This window comes from Malania oleifera, chromosome 4 (genome assembly GCF_029873635.1).
Source record: "Malania oleifera isolate guangnan ecotype guangnan chromosome 4, ASM2987363v1, whole genome shotgun sequence".
Classification (NCBI taxonomy): Eukaryota; Viridiplantae; Streptophyta; class Magnoliopsida; order Santalales; family Ximeniaceae; genus Malania; species Malania oleifera.
Genome location: NC_080420.1, coordinates 114,588,056 through 114,612,492, shown reverse-complemented (window position 1 = coordinate 114,612,492; position 24,437 = coordinate 114,588,056). Strand labels below are relative to the sequence as shown.

Genomic DNA, 24,437 nt, shown 5'->3' with positions numbered 1-24,437 from the left:
GGCCTTCGGCAAGGTGATCCACCATCTCCATATTTATATATTTCGATGGAAGAGATTCTGTCTAGATTATTAAAAATATATATATTTTTGAGGAAGGCAAAATTGGAAATTTTTATCTTCTGAGGGGAGCTCCTTTAATCTATCCTCTATTATACGCGGATGACTTACTTGTTTTTGCTAACAGAGAAAGGAGATCTTTAAAGATGCTTTTCAATACGTTGGATGTGTATGAAAGTTGGTCTGGTCAATTAATCAACAAGGAAAAATCAGCTCTCTTTTTGTCCAACAAGATCAACATTTCTAGAAGAAGGGGGCTATTTCAATTGACGGGTTTTGCGGAAGGAAAATTCCCAACGATGTACCTTGGGGCACTTTTGATTTCTAGACGCCTTACTGCTAGAATGCTTGAGCCGTTGGTCTCAAAAATTCAAAATAAGGTGGCAAGTTAGAAGATGAGGTTGCTGTCTCAAGGAGTTCATCTCATCTTGTTTAGGCATGTTCTATCATGTATGGCGACACATAAGCTAGCGGTTCTTTCAGTTCCTTCGGTGGCGATCAGAAATATTAATTACATTCTCTCTTCTTTTCTCTGGGGGTGAGAATAATGGTAGGGTGAAAATGAAATGGTGTGCTTGGTCAAAGGTTTGTAAACCCTTAAGTGAAGGGGGCGTTGGCGTAAGGGACCTTAATGACATGAAGTTTGCTTGGAGACTTATGACGTTAGATAATCTTTGGACCAATTTCTTTAAGGCTAAATATGTTAAATCAAGTCATATGGCTTCAACCAATTCTACTCCTACGGGCTCCCGGTTTTGGAAGACAATCTTAAAGGTTTTTCCAGAAGTTTATGAGAATATTTATATGAAGGTTAGAGAAGGAAAAACTTCTTTTTGGTTTTATAAGTGGTTGAGCAGTGGTCCCTTTGCTAAGTGTTCTTACACGGTCCATCATCCTAAGTTAAAGATTCAAGGCTACTGGGAGTCTGAGAATTGAGATACTGATATGCTGAAAGAATTGGTAGGGCTCCCCAAAACGGATGAGATTTTTTTGTCGTCTATAAAGCACAGAGCAGAGCCTGATGTGTTTATTTGGAAGCCTTCCATAAATGGACAATTTTCAACCGCCTCGGCTTGGGAGGTAATAAGAATTAAAGGGGAGTAGTGCCAGTGGATGGAGTGGGTCTGACATAAACTACTTCCTAAGAAAGTATCACTGTGTATGTGGAAAGTCATGTTCCAATGTCTTCCTGTAGATGAGAGAGTGCGGAAACGGAGAATTGATATGGTCTCATGTTGCAACTGTTGCGTGCATAAAAAAGAGGAGTCACTCAATCATGTTCTAAGTACGGGATCCATTGCAAGTATGGTTTGGAAGAGAGCAGCGTTTGTCTTGGGAATTCTAAATTTTGAGGCTGAACCATGGAGGGTAAAAATTAGTATATGGTTCAAATGTGCCAAAAAATCAACCCAAAAAGGTACGATCATCAGTTTATTACCTAATATAATATCTTGGAAACTATGGCTCAGACATTGTAACGCCCGCATGGAAGATAAGTATGAGTCGGGGAATGTAGTTTGGTTATCTATGAGGTTTTGGCTCACAAGAATTGCAAAAGGCATGAAAGGTTCTCTGCCCTCTATAGATAAGTATTTATTGGAAGAGCTTCAAGTGAAAACAAAAATGCCGAAGTTTAGAACTCTGGTTGGTTGAAGCTAAATAAAGATGGCTCTTGTAGAGGGAATCCGGGTTCTTGTGGTGGTGGTGGTATCATCCGTGACTCGTCGGGTAATATTAAGGCCGCTTTCTCTAAAAAATTTGAGTCAAGTACTAACAATGGAGCGGAGTTGCGGGCTCTTACTAGTGGTGTTCGGCTCTGTAAAGAGTTGGAGAATCAAATATTTGTATTGAAAGCGACTCAAAATTGGTGGTGGGATGGCTCACATCTGGAATTTGTTCCTCCTGGTACTTATGGGATTTTTGGGAATTGTTAAAGGAGGAGTAACAAGGTCTTCGGTTTTCTATAAAGCACCAATTTAGAGAAGATAATCAGGTGGTGGATTTCTTGGCTCGTCAATGCGAGGAAGGCAACACGAGGAGATATTTTGTAGGTATGTATTGCCGAATAAAATGAGAGGTCTCATTCGTATGGATAAGATAAGTATTCCAAGCCTTCGTCTTTAATTGTCATCATTTGGTTTTCCTTGTTTTCCTTTTATTTATGTTTGCAGGTAATTGACATCATTTTGCAGGTAATTTGTTTATATTTGTTTTATTTGGTTTTGATTATATTTAGGCATGTTTAGATTGTTTTAGTTGGATAATGGTACAGATTTTTTTAGTATTGGTTTTGATGCTTGGGATGGTTTTGATAGTTTAATTGTAAATCTCACGTGTCCTGCGACTCCTGCTTTTATCCACAGTATTCCTCCGCCATAAGTGAGGGCTATCAATAAAATTGGGATTTTCATAAATATATATATATATATATATATATATAATTTAATCAATCATGTAACCAGAACAGACATGCTCGTGTTTATTGAAAAATATAAAGTAATACCAACAATTCCAGCCAACCTTCATGAATTCAAAGTTTTTTTTAAAAAAATTTTCAATATTTGCAATTTAATTTTTTTCCTTCTTAAATATATAATAACAGTCGACTTTAAGATTGTTGGAAATATATTAGAAGGAAAAATATTTAGTAATAAAATTAAGATTAAATAAAATATAAATACTTATCAGAAGCTGAGACGTGGGAAGACCACTGTCCTTAAAGCCGATTTCGTGCCTACGGAGAACATTTCACGGTGCACATAGTCACTACGCACATGACCTCTAGGATTACTCAGCTGGCTCAGTTTTGTGTGTGTGCTCACAAACACCAAAGCGATGGGAGATGTAGTGCCATTTAGTTACCCAACAAAATATAAGTCTCAAAAAAGTTATTTTGAAGAAGCAAACCGTATCTTGAAATGAAGCTTGATCACAGTTTATATAGATAAAATTAAGTATAACTTCCAGCATCATAAATACCAAACCGTTAAAGTAGTAGTTAATATTTTAAAAAGTTAAAACTAATATATTAAATTTAACATATACTTAATTAAAATAAAATGGACGACTGTTATTTTTTTTTTTTTTAATTTTGAAACATCCAATATTAATGCGGTGATACCAACATATAAGAAGGGCATCCCCGGGCTACAAGGCTCCCTACCCTTTGCAAAGGTAAGGAAAGGATCATCATAGTGTACCCTGCGGTCCCTGCTTTTATACAAAGAGGTTGTTTCCTTGGACTTGAACTCGTGACCAATCGATCACAAAGGAACAACCTTACCGTTGATCTAAACTTAATATCCTACATTCTATAAATAAACTTTCACTTCCTAAATTACAATCTTCATATGACAAATGATCTACCCTCCTAGTTTAGAAACAATCTGCTTGAATTTTATTTTTTCTACCCCTGAAATTTATTAAGTGTTTTTTTCTCTACTTAAAGGACATATTCATTTTTATAACATCATAAGCGACACAATAATTGTAGCAAGGAAACTGCCAAAATGAAAATTGGGAGAGAAATAGAAAGAGGAGGAGGGAAGGAGGAGGAAGAAGAAAATACCTAAGGAGCAAAGGCGCTCACATTTTTTAATTTTCACTTTCATATTCACCAAAATGCTCTTACATGGTTTTCACACGGTATTTAAAAGCATGGTCTTAAATTTCCACGAAATTGTTAAGACTTCCATTGAAATTTCTGCTTTCCACCACCCTCAAAATTGAAATGGCAATTGATTTCCGTCTTACAAAATTTTGACAAATCAGTAGAAATTTATGGAAATTTCGAAATTTCAGTGAAATGTCAAAATTTTAACTATAGAATAAAAGTTCCTCAAATTCAAAACCAAATTTGAGATTCTCTTTTAATTACTAACAAGGTACCTTTTTGGGGAGAGGGTAAAGGCTCCGTGATAAAGTGGTATCAGAGCAAACCCGACTCAATTCGACTCATGCCAAGCGCCCAAGGGGGTAGGCAAGGTGGCCATCGGCGAGGAGGACGTCGTGGGATTGGGTGGGGGAGAATCTCACGCCAAGCGCCCAGGAGGGTAGGCAGGGTAACACACCAAGCACCCAAGAGGAGTAGGTAGGGTGTCTCGCCAAGCACCAAAGGTCAAGCAGGGTGCTTTTGTCCCACATCAGAAACGGTTAGGAGATCCTAAGGGCATATAAGCGTGGGCGTTGCACACCCTAACAAGGTACCTTTTTGGGGAGAGGGTAATGGCCTCGTGATAAAGGAATGATAGCTTTCATCTATTTAAATTGCATGAAAAGTTAAACTTGAAATTAGCTACTACAGTTTATTCGACCATTCACATATAAATTATCTGTATTTGTAGGATAAATAATAGTCATCTAATTCATGAACTTCATTACTTTAGCTAAATATGTTTAATCTTGGGCAGGCCGGTGCACAAAGCACCTTATTAACAAGTTTCAAAGATTCAAAAAGAACTCCATGCTCCACACTAATTTCCATCATTTTTTACAACCAAAATTTCCATCTTTTTGTAGCCTTGAAATTTTAGTTGAAATTGAAATTTAAGACCTTGTTTGTAACAATGCCTAAACTACAAGATGTTAAAATAAACATTAAAGATGCAAGAAATTACAAATAAAACTTATAAAAGACAAATCTATTCCAAACAAACCTGCTAACACACATAAGCCTACCACAAATTAAAAGCCAATGATCCCTTTACCTGATTCTTTAAATTAGTTTACAAACTGGGTAAAAGTGATCCATCACATTACTTGCTTCCCATACATCAATTCCCTCCTTCCGAAAAGAACTTGAATCGGTCAAGTTGGGTAAAGCACCAAGAATCCATCACCATGAAAAGAATATCGCTTCTTAGGAAAGGAGCCAGCAGAGTGCTTCACTTTGGTGATTGGGAGAGTTCGAGAAGTGATCGACCTATACTTCTTCTTGTCAATGAGAGGATATAAGAATTTTCTTAGGTATGAATATGCTTAACCCTCCTATTAGACAAGCATGGACACCCCAAAAAGATATGACAGGTCTTGGGAGGAAGGATATCACATTACACTATCTCGACAAGTGAACCAATCTTAAAGGTAAGCAAGCAACAAACATGGACCTCTAAGTTGGTATTCTTCACTCATGCAATCTTGTATGGATTAGGGTATGGTTCAACCATCAAATTTAACTTTCTCACTATATCTTCAAAAACTTGTGAAAATATGAAGATCAATGACCAAAGTACATAGTTACTTGTGACAAATCATTTAATTTGAAAAATGTTGGTTCATCACCAAGCTTCATTTTCTTCCACCTTGCAGAAAAGGAGGATAGACCAATGTAATAAATAGTCTCTTGGGACTTGTGTCTTAGCCTTAATTACTTGGATGACATCATCATCATCTTCTCTTTTGGAAATTTTGATTACTTGGACAGGACATTGCGCAGCTTAATGTCTTAAACCCTTGAACTACTTGATTGCAAGTTGGACATTAGATTTTGTTCTGGAGTGCTCTTTTTACTACTTGCGCACAACCCAAGGGTTGATGTAACCTTAGGAGGATTACATAGGCTAGCTTCCTCTAACAGAGTGGCAAACTGCACGACACCCTCAATTGTAGCGAGACAACATGCAACAATCTTGGAGGAAATAGTTGGCATCAACCCTTTCCCCTTTCCTGTACAACGATATCATCACATGATTCACATCCTCTTTCCATTCTATTTCGGAACGAGTAGCCAAATGATAAAACATACCAGTTTAACTTGTCACTGTCTCGCCTTCCTACTTAAATCAAAGATTTGAAAATGAACATGCTGCTGGTAATTGGGAGGTAAAAATTCCTCTCGAATCTTGCTTCATCTCATCTAAAGTTTCGATCTCATAATTTCTCCTCCTTCTGAAGATTTTCTATTATTTAATACACCAAATTCGAGCAATAACTTTCAGTTCTAAATTGTTTGTACAACTTTCGAGCATCATTCATGTCATAGAATCAAAAATAGTACTCCAAAGAATACACCCAATCATCAAATTCATCAGGACAGCCATCACTGTTAAAATCAGAAATTTCCAATTTAATTCCCCTATTCAATTTCAAACAATCATTTCAATCTTCATGCAACTAAAAAAATGTTGGTAGCAACTGCAGCTATACCACTTTCCTGTTGGTAGAAAATAAACGGGTCTCTAGCCCAGGGTTGCGACTTCAGTTAGCCAATTAAAAGCATTAGTAGTCTCCAAAGCATTCTCCATGATGCTTTGTACCGTTCTAGACAATTCAATATTAGTGATAGTGTTATTGATTTTATATACACACACACACCCACAAACACACAGACTGCAACTCTGCATCACCAAAGACCCTTAGCACAATTGCCTACAATTGTCAGTCTAATCATGCAGTTCCCAAGTTTGACTCCCAAGTCCCAATTTCTCAAGAACAATCTTCAGTTCACCTTTAATATCAAGTAACATGCAGAAATTAAACAAATCCATGTAGAAAATTTACATAATGCAGCAATGGAGCTAGTTCTTAATGCTGGTAGCTGCTAGATACCTCCAAACGTGCAGTGAACTCAGACAAAAAGGTTCAAATTTTCCGGAAGAAAATCAATATTTCATGGCTGGAACAAATTCTTCACAATTTTGGAAAAAAATTTTTGAGATTATACCGTCCATAAGGTGTGTGAACCACCAGCAGCAACTTTCCAGGGATGAAACTGGGAGCAAAGACAGATGGTGGTTTAAAAATTTCAGCAGTGGTGTTGGTATGAGGATAAAAGCCCAGGAAATTGGGGATTGTTGAAGGGCAGACAGCTTGATAATATTTCACCTGCACATGAGACAACACAACTTGTCGAACAGCAATGGAATTTGGCAGAGAGGCAGATCGGTAATGTCTGTTTCCAACGATAGTGGAGGTGTCACAAAATAGTTCCTGAAAAGTGGTCTTCAAAACAGGGTCAGTAACTGTAATTTCAGCTGTTCTGGCAATGAACAGCACTGCTGTAATTGTAACAGAAACGGCTGCAGCTTTATTTATTTCAAAGGATATTGGGATGCAACAACAAGTACAGGGAAGTGGAGATTGTGGGTGGATTGTGGAATTGGATAGAAATGGAGCATTGAGGAGGGGATATGGAATGTGGAATGTTACAGCAGTAGAGTGTGATTGAATCAACTCTGCGCTCTGATACCAATTGATGCAGTAACAACAGAAATGGGTACTTTCAGAAGGATAATAGGGATAGAAATAAAAATAGGAGGGAAGAAGAAGGAAGAAGAAAGAAGAGAGAAGGAAGAAAGGAAGAAAATACAGGTGGGGGAACATCATGTTTAGCTTCCACTTTCAAATTCACCAAAAACTGCAATCAGCTTAAATTACAAGATAATTATGAGTAAACCCCTAAAAGACACATCTGTTACAAACCAACCCCCAAATTCACATAAGTCTACTAAAAATTAAACTGAACACACATAATAACTACAAATTAACTAAACACCCACAGATGGGTTTAGGACCCAACAATCCCTTCACCCTATCCTTCAAAATTGATCTCCAAAGTGGGACAATCTGATCCATCCAATTACTCGATTCCCATCGTACATCAAAATGACATAACAAACTCTAATATCATGTCACCTAACTAGTTTTTACCTCCATACAAATGTCCTCCATTCATCCTCGCATATCCTTTATTGTTCTTTCCAAAATGATCATTCAAATCCAAGTCCTACAAACATTTTCCCACTCCCAGATATTTCTTGTGTACTAGTTTTTACCTCCATATCCATGTCCTCCATTCATCCTCTCATATCCTTATTGTTCTTTCCAAAATGATCATTCAAATCCAAGTCCTACAAACATTTTCCCACTCCCAGATATTTCTTGGATACTATTACCCATATTTTCCCAAAATTACCTTTTGGATTTTTTTTTGCTTAGCCTATTAGAGGAGTGTTAAGGGCCTTAAGGCTTGATATACATTGTTGGCCCACAATCTAACAACTTAAGATTTTAGATGAAGTGCCTACTTAACATGGTATCAGAGCTTTTATGACCAAATGGTCTAGAGTTCAAATCTCACTCCCACATTCTTCTAATTAAAATTAAATTGTAGCACAAGGTATGGTGGATTTGTGCTTCATCCATGCTTCAAGTCCAAATGGGCTTCCAAAGGCAGGGGTGTCTTAGAGATACTAAACTAGACCTCATTTAACAAGCGTAAGCTTCTAGGCGAATCAGTTCTTTGACAAGTAGCATAAGCTCTGATAATATTTATTATCTCTTGTCCTAAATCCATCTTAATTTTAAAGATTCTATTCACCACTATCGTAACATATATTACAGCATCTTTTTTTAGGTCTTTGTCTACTATGATGCCTACCCCATTCTTGTGTTTTTTTCTCTACAGTGTAAAAGTTCAATTCCTGATTTCTCATATCTCTAGATTTTTCCCCCTTCCCACTTCCTTTGTTGAAGGCAAATTAAGTTAATTTTTCTCATAATCATTGTGTCTACTACCTACATGCCTTTACTAGAGCAAGAGTCCATATTTTCCAAGTTGCTAACCTAACCCAAGCATCCCAAACTGGCTTCTTTACCGGCCCATGTCTAGAATAATGCGTGAATTCATACATCTGACACCAAAACCTGGTACCAACATGACTCATCGCTATAGGACAATGATCTAGCCCACCCTCTCTCATTTTTTGCTACACCCAGGTGGGGAAAGTCCAAGAAATCACTCATAAGGGACACCCCAACAAATAATCCTAGATATAACCACTTTTAGGATGGCTGTCAACTACCTAATGCAAGCCTCCACCTTCACCAAGGCTTGGGGACTGGCTGTGTAAGGAAAGAATGAAGACTGAAGTGCAACACTTATGGAGTTAAATTCTAAATTGTCTAAAATTATTTGAATTTTAAGTGTCGAGATACTGTCTTCAGAGAAACATTACCAAATATCTACTCAAGAAATGTAGGAAAAAAGTCAAAATCACCTGATTAAGTAGCTCCGAATATGGTAGAATGTTAACCCCAGTTGTTGATGGGAGTGAGGGCAAGAATCCATCAAACCCTCCCACAACCTAAGTCACAGAGGATGCAAAAAATTAAAATAATTATAATTACTGAGAGGATAGAATCGAGCAACTGTTAGCTTTGACATGTATTGGATGAAATATTTAATATATTTGCTCACCACTATTAAATGTACGGATGGGATCTCAGGCAAGAAGCTCAACAACTGCAATAAGATAAACACAAAATACATACAAAATTTGAATAGTACAATCACTATGGATGTTTAAGATCATATTCGTATACCGTCCATACATTTTGAACATTGCAGTTTCAATTGCTAACTTTATAAAATAAGAACTTAATGCTTAGTAATTAGCTTGAATCTTGATGTATAAGGTTTTAAAATAGATGCCAATAGCTAATCCTCCAACAAAAGCAAGTAAAGAATAGTTCCCTAAAGAAAGAGTACTTCCATGCATCTAATTCAGAAGGGGGCAAAATATTAAGAGATCCAAAATTCATAACATGACATTGAAAATTACTGATGCGAAACCATTATCAGAGATCAACCAAAGGAAACCTAATGTTCAAGACCAATGCAGACATAAAGTTAGGACCAAAATTATTACTGGAACCGTGTATCAGATCTGCAACTTGCATTCTACAATAAAATATCTGCATTTGTGCACATCCAAATATCTTTTTACTCGTAGTTTTAGTATCCCTCTTTATTTTGAAAAAATTAGCATCGATTCAATACATAGTTCAGCTTGCAAAACAAAAAACTGATTCCGTGAGATTAATATATGGAAACAGTTGCAGTTCTCCACATTTTTCCCATTATTAACTCTACTTTGGAAGAGTATGTAATACAAACCATACAAAATGTACAAAATTTTCTTCATTAAAAAAATAAAAATGAAAGAAAACATGGTTATATGGCTACACTGAAAAGAAGCATATATTTTTTATCTCACCGTGTTTAATGTTTGTGACACACAGAAAATAGCTTGTACACCAGCATGATTCACAATATACTTCACAGCATCTGGACCTGCAAAGGAAACACAACATCATTAAACTTCAATTTATTTGATCAAACTATGGGAACACCCAATTGATGAAAAAATACATACCAAGAGTGTCATACAGAGGAACTGAAACAAAAGAATATGCTGAGCATGCATGATCCACGACCAGCCACTCTGGTCGATTGATAAAATAAATTCCAATGCAAGCTCCCTATTTCAATAGAAAAATGACGCGTTTGGTTCACAAAATGGAATGAGGTGGGAATGAAATGAATAAAAAATTAAATGAATATCATGAAGAAATTATGTGACAAATTTTATTCTGTTCCATTCCCACATAACAAATGTATAGCAAAAATCAAACCCGGTAATGTGAAATGTCAGCCCACAACTTTTATCTTTAGTCTTAAAACTAGATATATGCCCATTGAAAAAGTTCATTGAGTGGGATTAAATAAAGAAGGAAAAACGATAGAATACGATGCTATAGGAGCATATACAAATTTGATTTAAATATGATCATTAAACCAAGAGTCCAAGTTTGCAGGATACAACTTACATTTGATAACCCATTATACAGAAGGCCAGAACCTATTGCTGATCTAGCAGTGCCTGCTTCTCCATATGTTGCCCACTTGTACCTTCAAGTGTTGAGAAATAAAAACAGTGAAAAAATAACTTCTGTAGGAGAACGATTTATTGTTTAGCCATCTTGTATCCCATATTCCAAATACTGAAAAATGACAGCTGACGTACTCTCCAATAGTTCCATCCCCTCGGATTCGTGTACCCATGTATTTGTAATCTTGGAAAGTTTCAACTGCACGTCTGTATCCAAAGATTTATCAGCAACATATTTTATTTTCTTTGATTAATTGTCTGCAAAGGCAGATCCTCAGGTTCATATTGTTGCAATTAAGCCTCAAAAGTTAATCATACAGGCCACACAAGCGCATTTTCCATTCGAGTCCAATTACTAATTGATGATAAAATAGCCATTATGGAACAAGAAATTACTCCAACCAAGTTAATTGATAAGATGAGAAAGATTCTTACACGAAATTGTCATGCAATGTGCCAATTTCAGGATGATCAGGGAATCTGCTCACAAAGTTCAAAGGAGAGTGCACAGATCTGCCATGGAGGAATAACTTAACTCAACTCAACCAATGTCACAGGGACAATTAGCTAAATATACCAACCTAATGCACAGGAAAATGTATCCTACCTGTATACATTCCATTTTCCTGTTTGCAATTTTTCTGGAAGAACAACACTGTACCTCTGACCTGCTCAAAATATGAAGTCACAACTCTACCAAATGAAAACATGCAAGTGTAATAGGAAAATGGCGGGAAAAGATAATATAAACAAGAAGATCAAATAGTATCTAACCATGAGTAAATGAAAGTAGGTAATCAATCAGGGTAAGTATTTCCCTCCCAATCTATTGGTACTCTTGTATAAAGAAGTCAAGTGTGTTAAAAGTCCCATATATTACTTCTTTCAGATGATGAAATGGGTTTAAGAATTTTGTTTAAGACCATTAAGGACCATGCGGTTATCCAGTGGCTCCATTTGCAGTATTACCACATAATCAGTTGCTGCTCTCATTTCCATGATTCCCCACTCTGAACAAATACTACATGAAACAAATGAGCTAAAATTATTAGTAATATTGTGTTTCCATGCCCCAAGTTGAAACCATGAGTCATCAATTCCCAGAATCAACCAATTAATCTCATTCAAACTATTAAGAATAGATTGTTCAAGTAGTAGAAAATCATCAAGGCCAAGAAGATGAAAACAAAACACTTCCTTGTGAAAGTTCATTGCATAGAACTGCAAATTTCAATTAGATTAATAGAGATAATGTTAGTTTGCTAGATTACTCTTGCAAGTTCTCAGCAAAGTGATCCATTTTTCAACGAAATTAAAATAAACCAAAGCTCCCTCTGCACTTCTCAGGAACGTGTGTACAGTGAACAGTTTTTTAACATAAAGTTCAGGAAGAAGCAGTCAACCACATCCTACTTCTTTGTGATCAGGTGAGAGTATTGAGGTGCCTAGTGTATGCTACTTTGGCATTCAATTTGGTGGTAGCTGATAGTATTAAATCTGAGCTGCAGGGGGTAAGGGGTTCCGGTGCAAACAGAAAAAAGGAAGAAAGAACCAAAAGGACGAAAGAACCATGGTATGCTATTCCTCTTGCACTGTTTAGTGTCATATGGAGAGAGGAATGGGATGGAGATTTTGAAGGAAAACAATGCAATTCGGAAGAACTGAATGAGAAATGATTCTTTTCTTCAATTTTGGAAAATGGGTTCCTACTGTTAAAACTTAAAACACTGTTCGTTTTGAAGATTTTGTAGATAGTCATATTTGCGGCTTAGCTGTTCTTTTTTTTTTTTTCTTCTCTGCTGTGCTTGGGATGACAGTCATGAATTCCGCATTTTTCGAATCCCAAAAAATTCCACACATTAATATTTGTTGCTCCAAAAACTCACATTTTGGTAATGCTCTCTCTCTCTCTCTCTCTCTCTCTCTCTGTCTCTGAGGTGGGGGGAGCAGATGGCAGAGCATGAGGAGTATGCAGACTAGGGCCTGCATAAAACTCCACCACGGAATGCCACAAATCAAACTCAATCAAGCAATTTGTTCAGAATATCAAAAGAAAATGCAGAATTAAGGCAGAGGAGACAATCTATAAAGACGCACAGACGCACTGAAGAAAAACATGTTCCTACAGTGCGCGGAGACAAAGGTAGAGAGAGGGTACCGAGGACAAACTCTCCGGCGGTGATGTTCGAATGGATGAGCGAGTGAGGATCAGAGGTGGTGGGAAGGAGATGGTCTTGGACTGATTTCAGTCGTCGCTCAGCGGCTGACTCCATGAAATTCCAGAGAGAGAGGAATAGAGAGTTGTTGCAATTTCAGAGAGTTGTTGAACCTCTGGAGAGAGAGAGAGGCAGAGAGATTCAATGAAGATGTGCATATAGATATAATATATATGAATTTATGAGTGGGAGATAAGCATTGATGTTGTTAGCATTTGAGAAATGTTGGAATTTCATAAGCAAAAATCTCCGCTTCTGCGGAGGTTGGGAAAGATGACGAGGCTGATGGCGACGATGACGCATTGGAACGTTTGCCGATGGCAGCGCCGCGTCTGGCGTCGCACTCTAACGTTCGCCGCAGGCGCACTGCGCACTACCCACAAGCAAAACGGTGGTCGGTTGATTATGGCGGGGTGTTCCCTTTTTTGGTTAAATTACAATTATTAAACGAAACGCACGCCAAAATTTTATACTATTTGCACTAATATTCTCTTATAATTTTAAAAATACGATTAGACCCCTGGATGTTTCACATTAAATTACAGCAAAACCCCTATTTCAAAGTCACATTTTCTAGTCTTTTTTATTTATTTAGACCAGCGTAGTAAGGCAGCAACGATAGAGAGATGAGATGGAAGGGTATTTTAGGGTTTTGGTTAATTTCATAAAATAAATAAATAAGATAATACAATATTAAAAAATAGAAATAGGTTGCCACCTGCACCTAGTAGCCCTTGGTAAAGCCACGTGACAAAGCTATATGTTGCCACATTTCCACCTTTCTTTTATTTCTTTCTTAATTTCTTTCTTTTAAAAAATAATAATAAATATTGTTTAATAAATTTTTTCAAAAATAAAGAAAAAAAAAAAGAATAAATTCTTTAAACCAAAATGTCATTAAAATCTTAAAAAAAAGTGTTTTAAAATTCTAAAATTTGTAAAATTCTTTTAAAATTCAAATAGGTAATGTTTTTATAAATAAAAAAATAATGTTTTTAAAAATTAAAAAATGATAAAAATGTTGTAAAAAAAATAACATAAAATATCATACTAAAAATCATTAATATCCTTAACATAAAAAATCTAAAAAAAAAATACAAATAAAATCAAAATAGAAATGCAAGAAAAATATACAAAAATTCAAATAAGCCAAAGAAACATTTAGAAAAATTCTAGGAACCTTTAAATTCCCCTAAGACCCCTTTTCAAGTATTTAGGCTTTATTTAACTTTACTTTCATATTTTGTGTTAGTATACATGTTTGTTTACATGTCTTTCTAATTTTGAGTGTGTATCTCGTATTTTGTCTTTCTCTACTTCTATTCACTGACATATTTCGTATTTGTTATTGAATAAAATTAAGTGATATTTGGATACGTTCCTCGATCACGACCACCTAACAGAGAGAAGGTATGGAATGGCTTGGAGGACAAGGGGTGTAATCCTTGAAATCACTCAAATGCCTAAGTAAGAGACTTGTTAATAGGTTAATTAGTGGAGTTTGACCTTCATTGATCCGATATTAATAAACACATTATTGTGCTTGTGGAAGTTACATAAGCTTTATGGGCATTTATGAGGGGGGGTTTGAATATGAGTTCGTAATTGTCCCCCTCTTTAATCTGTGTAATTTAATTTACCCGTCAGTTATGGAAGGTGGTTTAATGGTAGAATCAAAATCGTTCCTCCTTTGAAATAATGATATTTTGGGGTATATCAGTTGCCTCCCCCCACCCCCCTTAAGTTTCGAAACTCGTTTCCGAAGTTCAAAAACTTTAAACATTGTCAGAAAATAACCTTTTTTTTTAGCCGTGTATTTGTCTGAGCTGCTTTAGATCCTACAAATAGCTTATCGGCTCATCCAAGCCACCTTTGTCTCATCTGCGCTGTCCTTCGCTCTTCCGAGCCGCGTAGTCATTTGCTGAGTTGTTAGTAACATCTCGACTTATTCGATTCGTTCACAAACAGCCAAGTAGACTTCGGTTCTTCCGAGCCAGTTATCTGATCAGGGGTTTGGTGCACTCTAAGCATGTATTTTGACTGGTGTCGGTCTGAAACCCATGAGACAGGGGTCTCTTCCTCTATTTCTCTACCCCCTCACACTCCTGTATATTGATGTAGGACACTCCTAGGAACCCTAGTCCTACCAAAGACCCTCTCACAAATGCACACACCAGATACACTTTAAGATGAGAATTTAATTAACCGCAATGACCAATATAAATTATATGCGAGAACAACAAGTTGTGGAAAATTCAAAAAGTTATAGGATTCATGTAGACTTGTCCTTAAGGACCTAATCAAGTAGGATAAGATAATTACTTGAAAGATGGTAAATTCAAGCCTTAGAATTAAGCCTAAACATTCAAATTATATATCCTTAGAATAAGACACAATCAAGCATTCAAGCATGAAAATCTTTTGGACTTTGAAGAGTTTGTCTGCAGATATTATTCAAAGACATGCAATGGATATTTTGAAAGGCTAATGGAAGGTAAATATCATATTGGCTTTCTAGGAGTTATTTTGGAAGTAATTGAAATGAGCTTACTGAAATTATTCGGAATGATGAACACAACACACTCGAACCGTGCTCGATATCTCGAATGGTGATTCTCGACTTTCTTGGGGTTGTGATTGATCTGCTTGACTGTTGAAGTACTAATCTCACAAAATAGCTATCGGAATGGTAATATGTAAAATGTATAATGATAATCTCGTGGCCTCTCACCACTCAATCTCCAAAGGAGAAGGGATGTGGTCTCTCACCACTCACTCACAAAGAGGGAACAAGCTTAAAGCTTAAACACAAGGCAATAAATCTTGATTCAATTCAAATACTTGATGTCCTAATAACTTACATGCCCAGCTATATATAGAGGTGTTGGAACAACCCTCCAACCATAAGTAAATAAAATATAACAAGCTTTGAATGGAAAATGATAAAATGACACCAAAAAGTCAAAAATGTAAAATTTTCAAAACAAGTAGTCTCATTCTTTGGCCTTCTAGACGTTCCATACTTTGAATTAGTTTACCTAACATATACCAAATTAAAGATATGGAAGTATTCTTTGCAACACACTTTGAACCACTCCATTTGGACTTTTCTTGGGAAAGTTATGGCATATTTGATGAGAGGTGTGCAGCTGTCCATGTGATGCAGAATTTCTGGAAGATTGCCTACTGTTATTGAGCTGCCAATCCGTGCAAAATTTGAATTACATGGTTTTCCCTATACCCAAAGAAAGGTATGGGAGTCTTCTTTCCAGCCCAATTGGAATCGGGTTATTTGGGCCTCTGTAGACGAAATTATGCATTTTCTTATACAGGTGCGCAGTTGCCTTCATCCCAGCGAATGCATCCACGTGACACCATCTTTGCAAATGTTATGTTTGGGGAATGTTGATCCCCATCATATATTGGCCTCCACTACCATGGCCTTTTCCACTAGTTTAGAGAAACTTTGGTCTTGCAACGCCACCACCTGCGCTTGTATTCCCTGCCTCAGACCTCTCTCAAACCTTTGGGCCTTCTTCGGCTCATCCAGGACCATGTATGGGGCGAAATGAGATAACTCCACAAACTTGGCCACGTATTGTTGTAAGATGAAGCGCCCCTATGTTAGATTCAGGAACTCCTCTGCCTTAACTTTCTTGATGGAAGCAGGGAAATACCTGTCGAAGAAGATCTCTCAAAAACGGCTCCAGGTGATAGCCGCAAATCCTGGCCTCTAATCCTCCACCAGCTTCACTACTCTCCACCACCTCTTAGCCTCCCCGACCAACTTGAAAGTAGCATACTACACCCTCTACTCATCGGTGCAATGTAGAACAGTCAAAAGTTCATCTATCTCCTAAACCCAATCCTCAACCGCAATTGGGTCTGCTCCTCCTACTAATGTCGCGAACTCATATAGGCAAACTGCTCGATAGTGTAGCCCCGATCTACCTACGGGTGATTTTGTCCTCTAGGGTCCCGCCGAATTTCCTTCCTAACTTGCTAGGCTAAATCTTGCAGCACCGTCGAGGTATCTACATCCTCCTCGCTAGAAGTATCTACATTATTATTACCTCCGGCGTCTACGCCCTTATCCCTGGGATCCATTGTGAAAACAAAGTAAAAAATAGTTTCTTAGAATCCTATTGCTGGGACCTGAGCAGTACAAAAATTTAGGTAAAACTATAGAATTTCCTATATTCTCATAATGAAATACTTAGACTTCCCCGATGCACTTTTCTCGCACAAATAAATCATCTAACCTCCAACTCCCCAATCCAAGGGTCAACCTTACCACTTAGAAACAAAATCGTTGATGGTTTGCCATGATTTTTCTGAGACCGTCGCCTCAGGAAAACCATAGAAGACCGTCAAGGAAATTCTGCCTCTAAGCTATAAGACAAACCCCAACATCTCAAGTACTTTGATCCACTATCCACCCTATACCTGACCCACTTTACCTTACCTAGGCTACCCCTTTCTTACTCTTATTACCACTCATTCCTATACTTTGGTAGTATAATTCCTCTAGAATCTGCAGAACCTAGCAACCTAGGTTCTGATACCACAATTGTAGCGCCCCAAACCCAATGGGTCCCGAAGTGTTAATATTCCATAAATAACCCAATAATGCTCTGATACCACAATTGTAACGCCCCAGAATCTGATCCACAAATAATTATTATAATGACATCATCAATGCTATTTTTGATACCACACACACCATATCCTCAAACCTAGTGGGGTCCAAAGTAATACCATCCCATAATTAATTTAAACAAACAAGCACTGGAAACAAAATATGCTTTTACAACCATGCATACCAGAGTACTACCTCTCAACCTTAATATCAACATCTCCCCAAAAACATATTGCAACCGCAAATAACCAAAACAACCAGATATAAACAAAATATTGTCCCAACACTACTCTCTCTCAGCTAGCTCGTCTAGGTCCCGCCCTGAAACTCCTAGACTCAGTTTCCTGAAGGTCCTGAAAATTTTGTATATTTAATAGGGTGAGACACTTCTAAGTAAGATTGAATAAATTATTGTCAGTGTGTGGCTAACATGAGTTTTAGTGAAATCAAACACCTCTCTTAATTTACTTTATCTAGCAAATATGGCTTTTGTATAATATAACTCACACTTATACAGTTGGAAATACACATTTTCTTCGCAATATAATAAGTTTAGTAAATAATATCATTTACATAAATTTACATATATGCATTGAAGGAACCCCCTTTTGGACATACAACATCATCATGTATAAACCCCCATGATCGGGTTGTGCGGTCCAAAGACTGGACCTAGCCCTAGTTGGCCTATTAGGTTAAGTCAAACCTCATGTCTGCAAGTTCGTTTGCCTACCCAGCCTGGTCTAGACTCCAGGGGGGTACACAACCCTTCAGTGGCCAAATGGACTTTTCAATACCAACACTTCTATCCAGAACAGTGTGGTTGCACTATCTCAATTACTAGTTACGATACCGTGCTCTCATCACATTTGGTCCTCAAGGTTCTTAAACCATATAATGCAATTTAAGTAATAAAAACTGTTTTTTAAACTCATTTCGTCATTTAGTATAAAATTTGTCATATAAAAATCCAGCATTCAGTCGTCATATCAAACCCTCGGCATACAACCGTCATATCAAAATCCAGCACTTAGCTGTCAAATCAATCTCGGCATACAACCGTTATATCAAAACTCGACACTTAGCCGTCAAATCAATCTCAGCATATAGCCGTCATATTAAAACCCGACACTTAGCCATCAAATCAATCTCAGCATATAGCTGTCATATCAAAACCCGGCACTTAGCCGTCATTTCAAAGTTTCACCATTTCTCACATTTCTAGTATTTTCATCAATCAATATAAATCACATTTTTTCCACGATAATACCAAAAAAAATACTCAGATTCAATTATGCAGTAAAATATAATTAAATTTCATACCACACGATTTATTCAATAATTATAATTTCACTAATTGCCTGCAAAATTTTCAAAATATATAATTGGTAAATTTAATTATAATGCAAGTATGATCAATTCCCAATTTTTAAATTTAATTCCTAATATATTTTAAAAACCTGAATATGATCAAATCCTCGCAATTTTAATTTAACTCCAAAATATTCCCAAAAAATCTGATTTGATCGAATCCCTAGAATTTAACTTAATTAGAATATATTCCCAAAAATCCCGATATAATCAAAACCCTACAGTTTAATTTAATTAAAATTTATTCCCCAAAACATACGTATAATAATTCAAAATTACCATTTCCATAAGCCTAATTACTCAGAAAATCATGTATATTATTCTTGAAACCAATTACTACAATTTAATCGGGAATATTTTCAAAATAAATTGACATAATTTATTCCCCTTACCTTACCCCAGAAGTGGTGCTTATGATGCTCGTACAACAAATCCACTCTGATTAAAATGTTGGTGGCTCAGATAGGAACCCAATGATATTTTTTGCTTTTCAATCAACGCACTTATCGCCGAGAAATTGAGGCGAGAGTGAGGAGAGAGACTTGGCGAGAGAGAGAGAGAGAGAGAGAGAGAGAGAGAGAGAGAGAAGGGGGGGCGTATGCTTTCAGGAAATTTTATTTCCTTCAGGAATGAACTTATATATATATTATATTATATTATATTATATTATTATATTAATTAATTAATTAATTTTTTATTTTTATTTTTATTTTTTGGAATCACTACACTTTCCCTCATTCCCGTCCTTGTGATTTAACTCTAATTTGTCTTAGTTATAAACATTTTAATTTTTATTATATTACTATTATTGATGAAGACAATTAATGTCGCCTTTTTAAATGTGTGTTTTGCAAATGATTTTCTTGTTCATTTAGGGTTCATTTAAATCAAGGATTTTACGTAGGAAAGGAAAGGAAAATAAGGAAGAAATTTATTTTTTTAATATTTTTATTTATTTATTAAATACTATCAAAATTTAAAGATTGTTTCAATATGAATAAAAATTAGGAAAAACTAAATATTAATGACATGTAAAATTCAAATTTAGTTCATAAATTTGGTATATATTTTTATTTTCTTTCTCATTTTTCTTGATAATTAAACACAAAAAATGAGAATTTCTTGATATTTTTCTTTTCTTTTCTTAATATTGAGAGCCTTATAATTTTGACAAATCATAAATATGGTGTAAAGTCATTAATTTTTTTTCTTTTTGTGTAGTAACAATTGACTGATGGGGCAGAAATATTTAAAACGAATATGAAATTCTTTATCCCTTTGGTATTGTGGGGTCTCTGTTTGATATTTATAACATAAAACTATAATATCACGTCACATACAAAATAGAGCGATCGTATGTATGCTAACTAAGAGTCCCTAACTGTGATATTTGATAGTTTTAAAAAATTTATGTCCACGTAACAAATATAAGAAAATGCAATCACAAAGAATGTCCAATTCTCATTTGTGACAAAAATAATTAAAAGCCATTAGTATTTTCATGCTCATTGGAATATCCAAATTGAAATATCACAAATTAGTTCCACATCAAATATAAGCTCATCACAAAGAATCACAAAGGAACATCTTCTATAATAATTTTTTAAATACAACTGATTATACAAACATTGTTCCTCGAAGTCTAACCTCACAACACGTATTCAATAAGGCAATGTTTAGGAGTATGAATTTCAAGTTTTAGATTTGAATTTGTATAGATTTTGAAAAAAGTTCATATAATTTTATATTACATTTTATTCAAATTCACATAAATCCGAATTCAAGGGTTTTTTCCAAACAAAGAAATAAAAAATTTGATAATTTTACTAATAGTTTTTTAAACCCAAATCACATCTTATCCTCTAGCTCCACAAAAAAGGGATTTCATCCCTTGAAATTCAATTCACTTTAGTCAAACCAATACGAAGATTATGCACATACCTCTACCCCATGATTTTTTTTTTCTTTTTAAAGAATAGCTATCATTTATTTATTTTTTTTTTTAAAAAGCCATATGTAATTAGTGTATCCATATCATTGAGGGTATATATGATGGAATTATGACTAGCGTTGGGACTATAAATAGAGAGGTTCGAAAATGTTCAATGACAATAGGTATATATCAAGGATTTGCTTTGAACCCATATTCTTTTGCTCTTGTGATGGATGAACTTTTTTGTTGTTTGCAAATGATATTGTCTTGATCGATAAACTTATAGGTGGTGTAGATTCTAAGTTAGAAATATGAAGAGAATCTTTAGACTTACGAGATTTTATGATAAGTAGAATAAGATATAACATATGAAATGTGATTTTAGTCATACTAGGATGAATACTGGAGAAAAGATTAAAATGGTCAAGAAATCAATAATAGTAGTAGATTTTGATTGAATTGTTGTGCTGGAGTCAGGAGACATTGAGCTGGAGACGCATGAGGAGCTGGAGACGCGTTGCAAGATGGAGCTGTTGTCCGCCATTTAATTTAAATGGATGAAACTTCTCTTTTTGATTTATTGTATTTAATTGTAATTGATTCCAAGCTCCCTATAAATAGAGGAGCTGTGGAGAGTTGAAAGATGCACAGAGTAGATACAGAGAAGAAAAGAGAGGAAGAAGAGAGTGTGAGGAAGAGAGAAGTTGAGAGAGTTGTATTTTTCCGACGGTTTTTAGTGAATTTGTGGTGTGCTCCGTGGACGTAGGTCGATCTTGACCGAACCACGTAAATTTTTGGTGTTCTAATTTTTATGATTGCTCATGGGGTCCTAACAAGTGGTACCAGAGCCGACAGTTCATAATTCTAGATGAGCGACATCATAAAACTCAAGACGTGAAACTAATTCTCCTGATGTGCTAATAGTTAGAGGACCAAGTGTGTGACCAAGGCCAATAAGGATCATCTAGGCCTGGGATGGATCCGAATAGGGTCAAGGCGTGTGAGGTAGGATTGCTTCAAAGGCACGTGGAATGGAATTCGAGGCACGTAAGGCACTAGTGGTAAGGCCCAATTGAGCAACTATTGGAGAATTGAGCTTACTCCCAAAAGGGAGACAGTTTCCATTCAAGGGGGAGCAGCTGGAACTCACAAGTGAGGGGGAGATTGTTGAGAATTCCACTTGTGAGCTTGTCTCACGTTGGAAAATTCGAGTGGATGATGGGTGCTTACATACATGGTTGGGCTCAAAACCCAATAGGCTTAAGATTTTGGGTCAAGTTGGTGTTCACTCATGTGTATCAAGCACACCCATAGGCTCCTTCGGTCCTAACAAGTGGTATCAAAGTCCGATTGGAGCAGAACAACTAGATTGGAGTTGTTCACCAAAATCAAAGCTCTATCCAATGGCTCGAAATTGAATTTTAAGGCCACCATCACGTTCACCTCGTTGAGACGAAGCCAACGATGCAAACCGGAGCTCAAAAGGAGCTCAAACGGAGGCACACGCGCCGCCATGCGCCTTCCAGAAGAAGAACGCCTCGTCATGCGCTGGTGACCTGCTGCTCATGCGCCCCACGTGCGCCATACATCTTCCTCGCCCGAACCGCCTTGACCCAACCCGACTATCCTTGATCCGACCCGAAAACCAATCCTTGACTCGACCCCGATCCGGATCCATATTCGGATCTAGTGATGCGCTAAGTCAGCGCCACGTCAGCCGCCAGGGACACGTCAACTCCACTTCACCTGCCACGTCAGTGCAACGCTAGCATGTGGGCCCTAGTACCACATTAGCAAGTGGGCCCGACTATCCTTGATCCGACCCGAAAACCAATCCTTGACTCGACCCCGATCCGGATCCATATTCGGATCTAGTGATGCGCTAAGTCAGCGCCACGTCAGCCGCCAGGGACACGTCAACTCCACTTCACCTGCCACGTCAGTGCAACGCTAGCATGTGGGCCCTAGTACCACATTAGCAAGTGGGCCCTGGTGCCACGTTAGCGGGTGGACTCCACAGTGACACGTCATCACCTGCCACGTCAGCGTTGAATAGGTTTGACCTAATCTTTGATCGAGCTTTTCGGAGTCGTTTTGTGTTCGTTTTTCAAACGACTTGAACCATTGTAAGGTTTTCGACCGTTTTGGATCCAACCGTGCCATCCATTTGAGCTAATTCCATATCTAGATCAGCGAATTGAGATGTCGAATGAAAAGAGCTCAAAAATGGAAATTTTCAACGGCAACAATTTTGGTTTCTGGAAAATGCAAATTGAAGATTATTTATTTGGGAAGGAGTTGCACTTACCATTGAAGGGTAAGCTAGCATCTATGAATGAGAACGAGTGGGAGTTGCTTGATCGAAAAGCTCTCAGAGCCATCAGAATGATGTTGGTAAAGTCTATTGTCTTCAACATTAAGCACTTGAAAACCACCAAATCCCTTATGGATGCGCTATCTAATATGTACGAGCAGCCATCAGCTGCGAATAAGGTACACTTGATGAAAATATTGTTTACCATGAGTATGTCTGCAGGTAAAAGTTTCAGCAGACACCTAAATAATTTCAACGAGCTGTCGAATCAACTTGCCTCGGTTGGAATTACATTTGACAATGAGATCTATGCCCTACTAATTCTTAGTCAACTACCTGAGAGTTGGAAAGGTATTGTTACTGCGATCATTAGCTCCGCAGGAAAATCAAAGCTGAAGTACGATGAGGTTATCAGTATGATTTTGAGGGAAGAGATCAGAATGCAGTCGAACAATGCCTCCACTTCAAGTTCAGCTTTGAACGTGGAAAGTCGAGGAAAAGGAAGCAGGCACGGACGATCAAACAATCACGGAAGATCTAGGCCCAAGCGATCTAAATCCAAAAATCCCTGAGGTTCTCAGGACACAGGTTCCTAGGGGACAAAAATTATTGTGTGCTAGAACTGTGGAAAAACTGGTCATTACAAGAACTAGTGCAAAAGTTTGAAGAAAGAATATGAGACGAGGGCGAAGACAGAAGCAAATGTTGCTTCAGGAAATGATAATATGTTGATCTGCTCTTTGGAGAGCAAGCAGGAGTCTTAGGTCTTAGACTCCAGAGCCTCATTTCATGCCACTTGCTGCAGAGATTGCCTAGAGGAGTACACACTAGGTAATTTTGGAAAGGTGTACCTTGACAACAATTAACCTTATGACATAACCGGCAAAGGAGTTATGAAGATCAATATAAACGGGTCAGAATGGAAGTTGAAGGATGTCAGATATATTCCAAACTTGAGAAAGAATTTAATCTCAGTTGGTCAGCTGGCAGATGAGGGATACACAATGACATTCATTGGCGATGAATGGAAAGTTTCAAAATGTGTACTAATGATTGCGCTAGGTAAGAAAAGCGAAACATTTTATCTAACCTCCAATGTCTCCATGTTTATTTCAATTGTTGTAGGAAATGACGACGACAACATCTGACACCAACAACTCAGTCACATGAGCGATAAAGGACTCAAGGTGATGCACTCAAAGGGAAAATTGAGTGGTTTACAGTCAGTGCAGATTGA

General features: G+C 37.0%; 1 protein-coding gene across 3 annotated transcripts in view; it reads right to left on the bottom strand.

The window, feature by feature from the left end:
* Window positions 1–13,344, bottom strand: part of LOC131152690 (long chain acyl-CoA synthetase 7, peroxisomal) — a 60,791-nt gene extending 47,447 nt beyond the window's left edge. The window contains exons 1-9 of one of the 3 annotated variants that reach the window (XR_009136082.1): window positions 12,886–13,338; window positions 11,335–11,395; window positions 11,163–11,240; window positions 10,863–10,934; window positions 10,666–10,747; window positions 10,212–10,317; window positions 10,053–10,129; window positions 9,254–9,298; window positions 9,054–9,140 (exon numbers count right to left, since the gene is read on the bottom strand). Coding sequence is in view for 2 of the 3 variants with exons in the window: in XM_058104494.1 (XP_057960477.1) it covers window positions 9,054–9,140; window positions 9,254–9,298; window positions 10,053–10,129; window positions 10,212–10,317; window positions 10,666–10,747; window positions 10,863–10,934; window positions 11,163–11,240; window positions 11,335–11,395; window positions 12,886–13,000 (723 nt within the window). In the remaining variant the exon portion in view is untranslated. Of the gene's footprint in view, window positions 1–9,053; window positions 9,141–9,253; window positions 9,299–10,052; window positions 10,130–10,211; window positions 10,318–10,665; window positions 10,748–10,862; window positions 10,935–11,162; window positions 11,241–11,334; window positions 11,421–11,501; window positions 11,551–12,885 lie in introns of those variants that run through there. The other 2 variants (XM_058104494.1, XM_058104495.1) reach the window with 2 other exon arrangements.
* Between the last annotated feature and the right edge of the window lie 11,093 nt (window positions 13,345–24,437).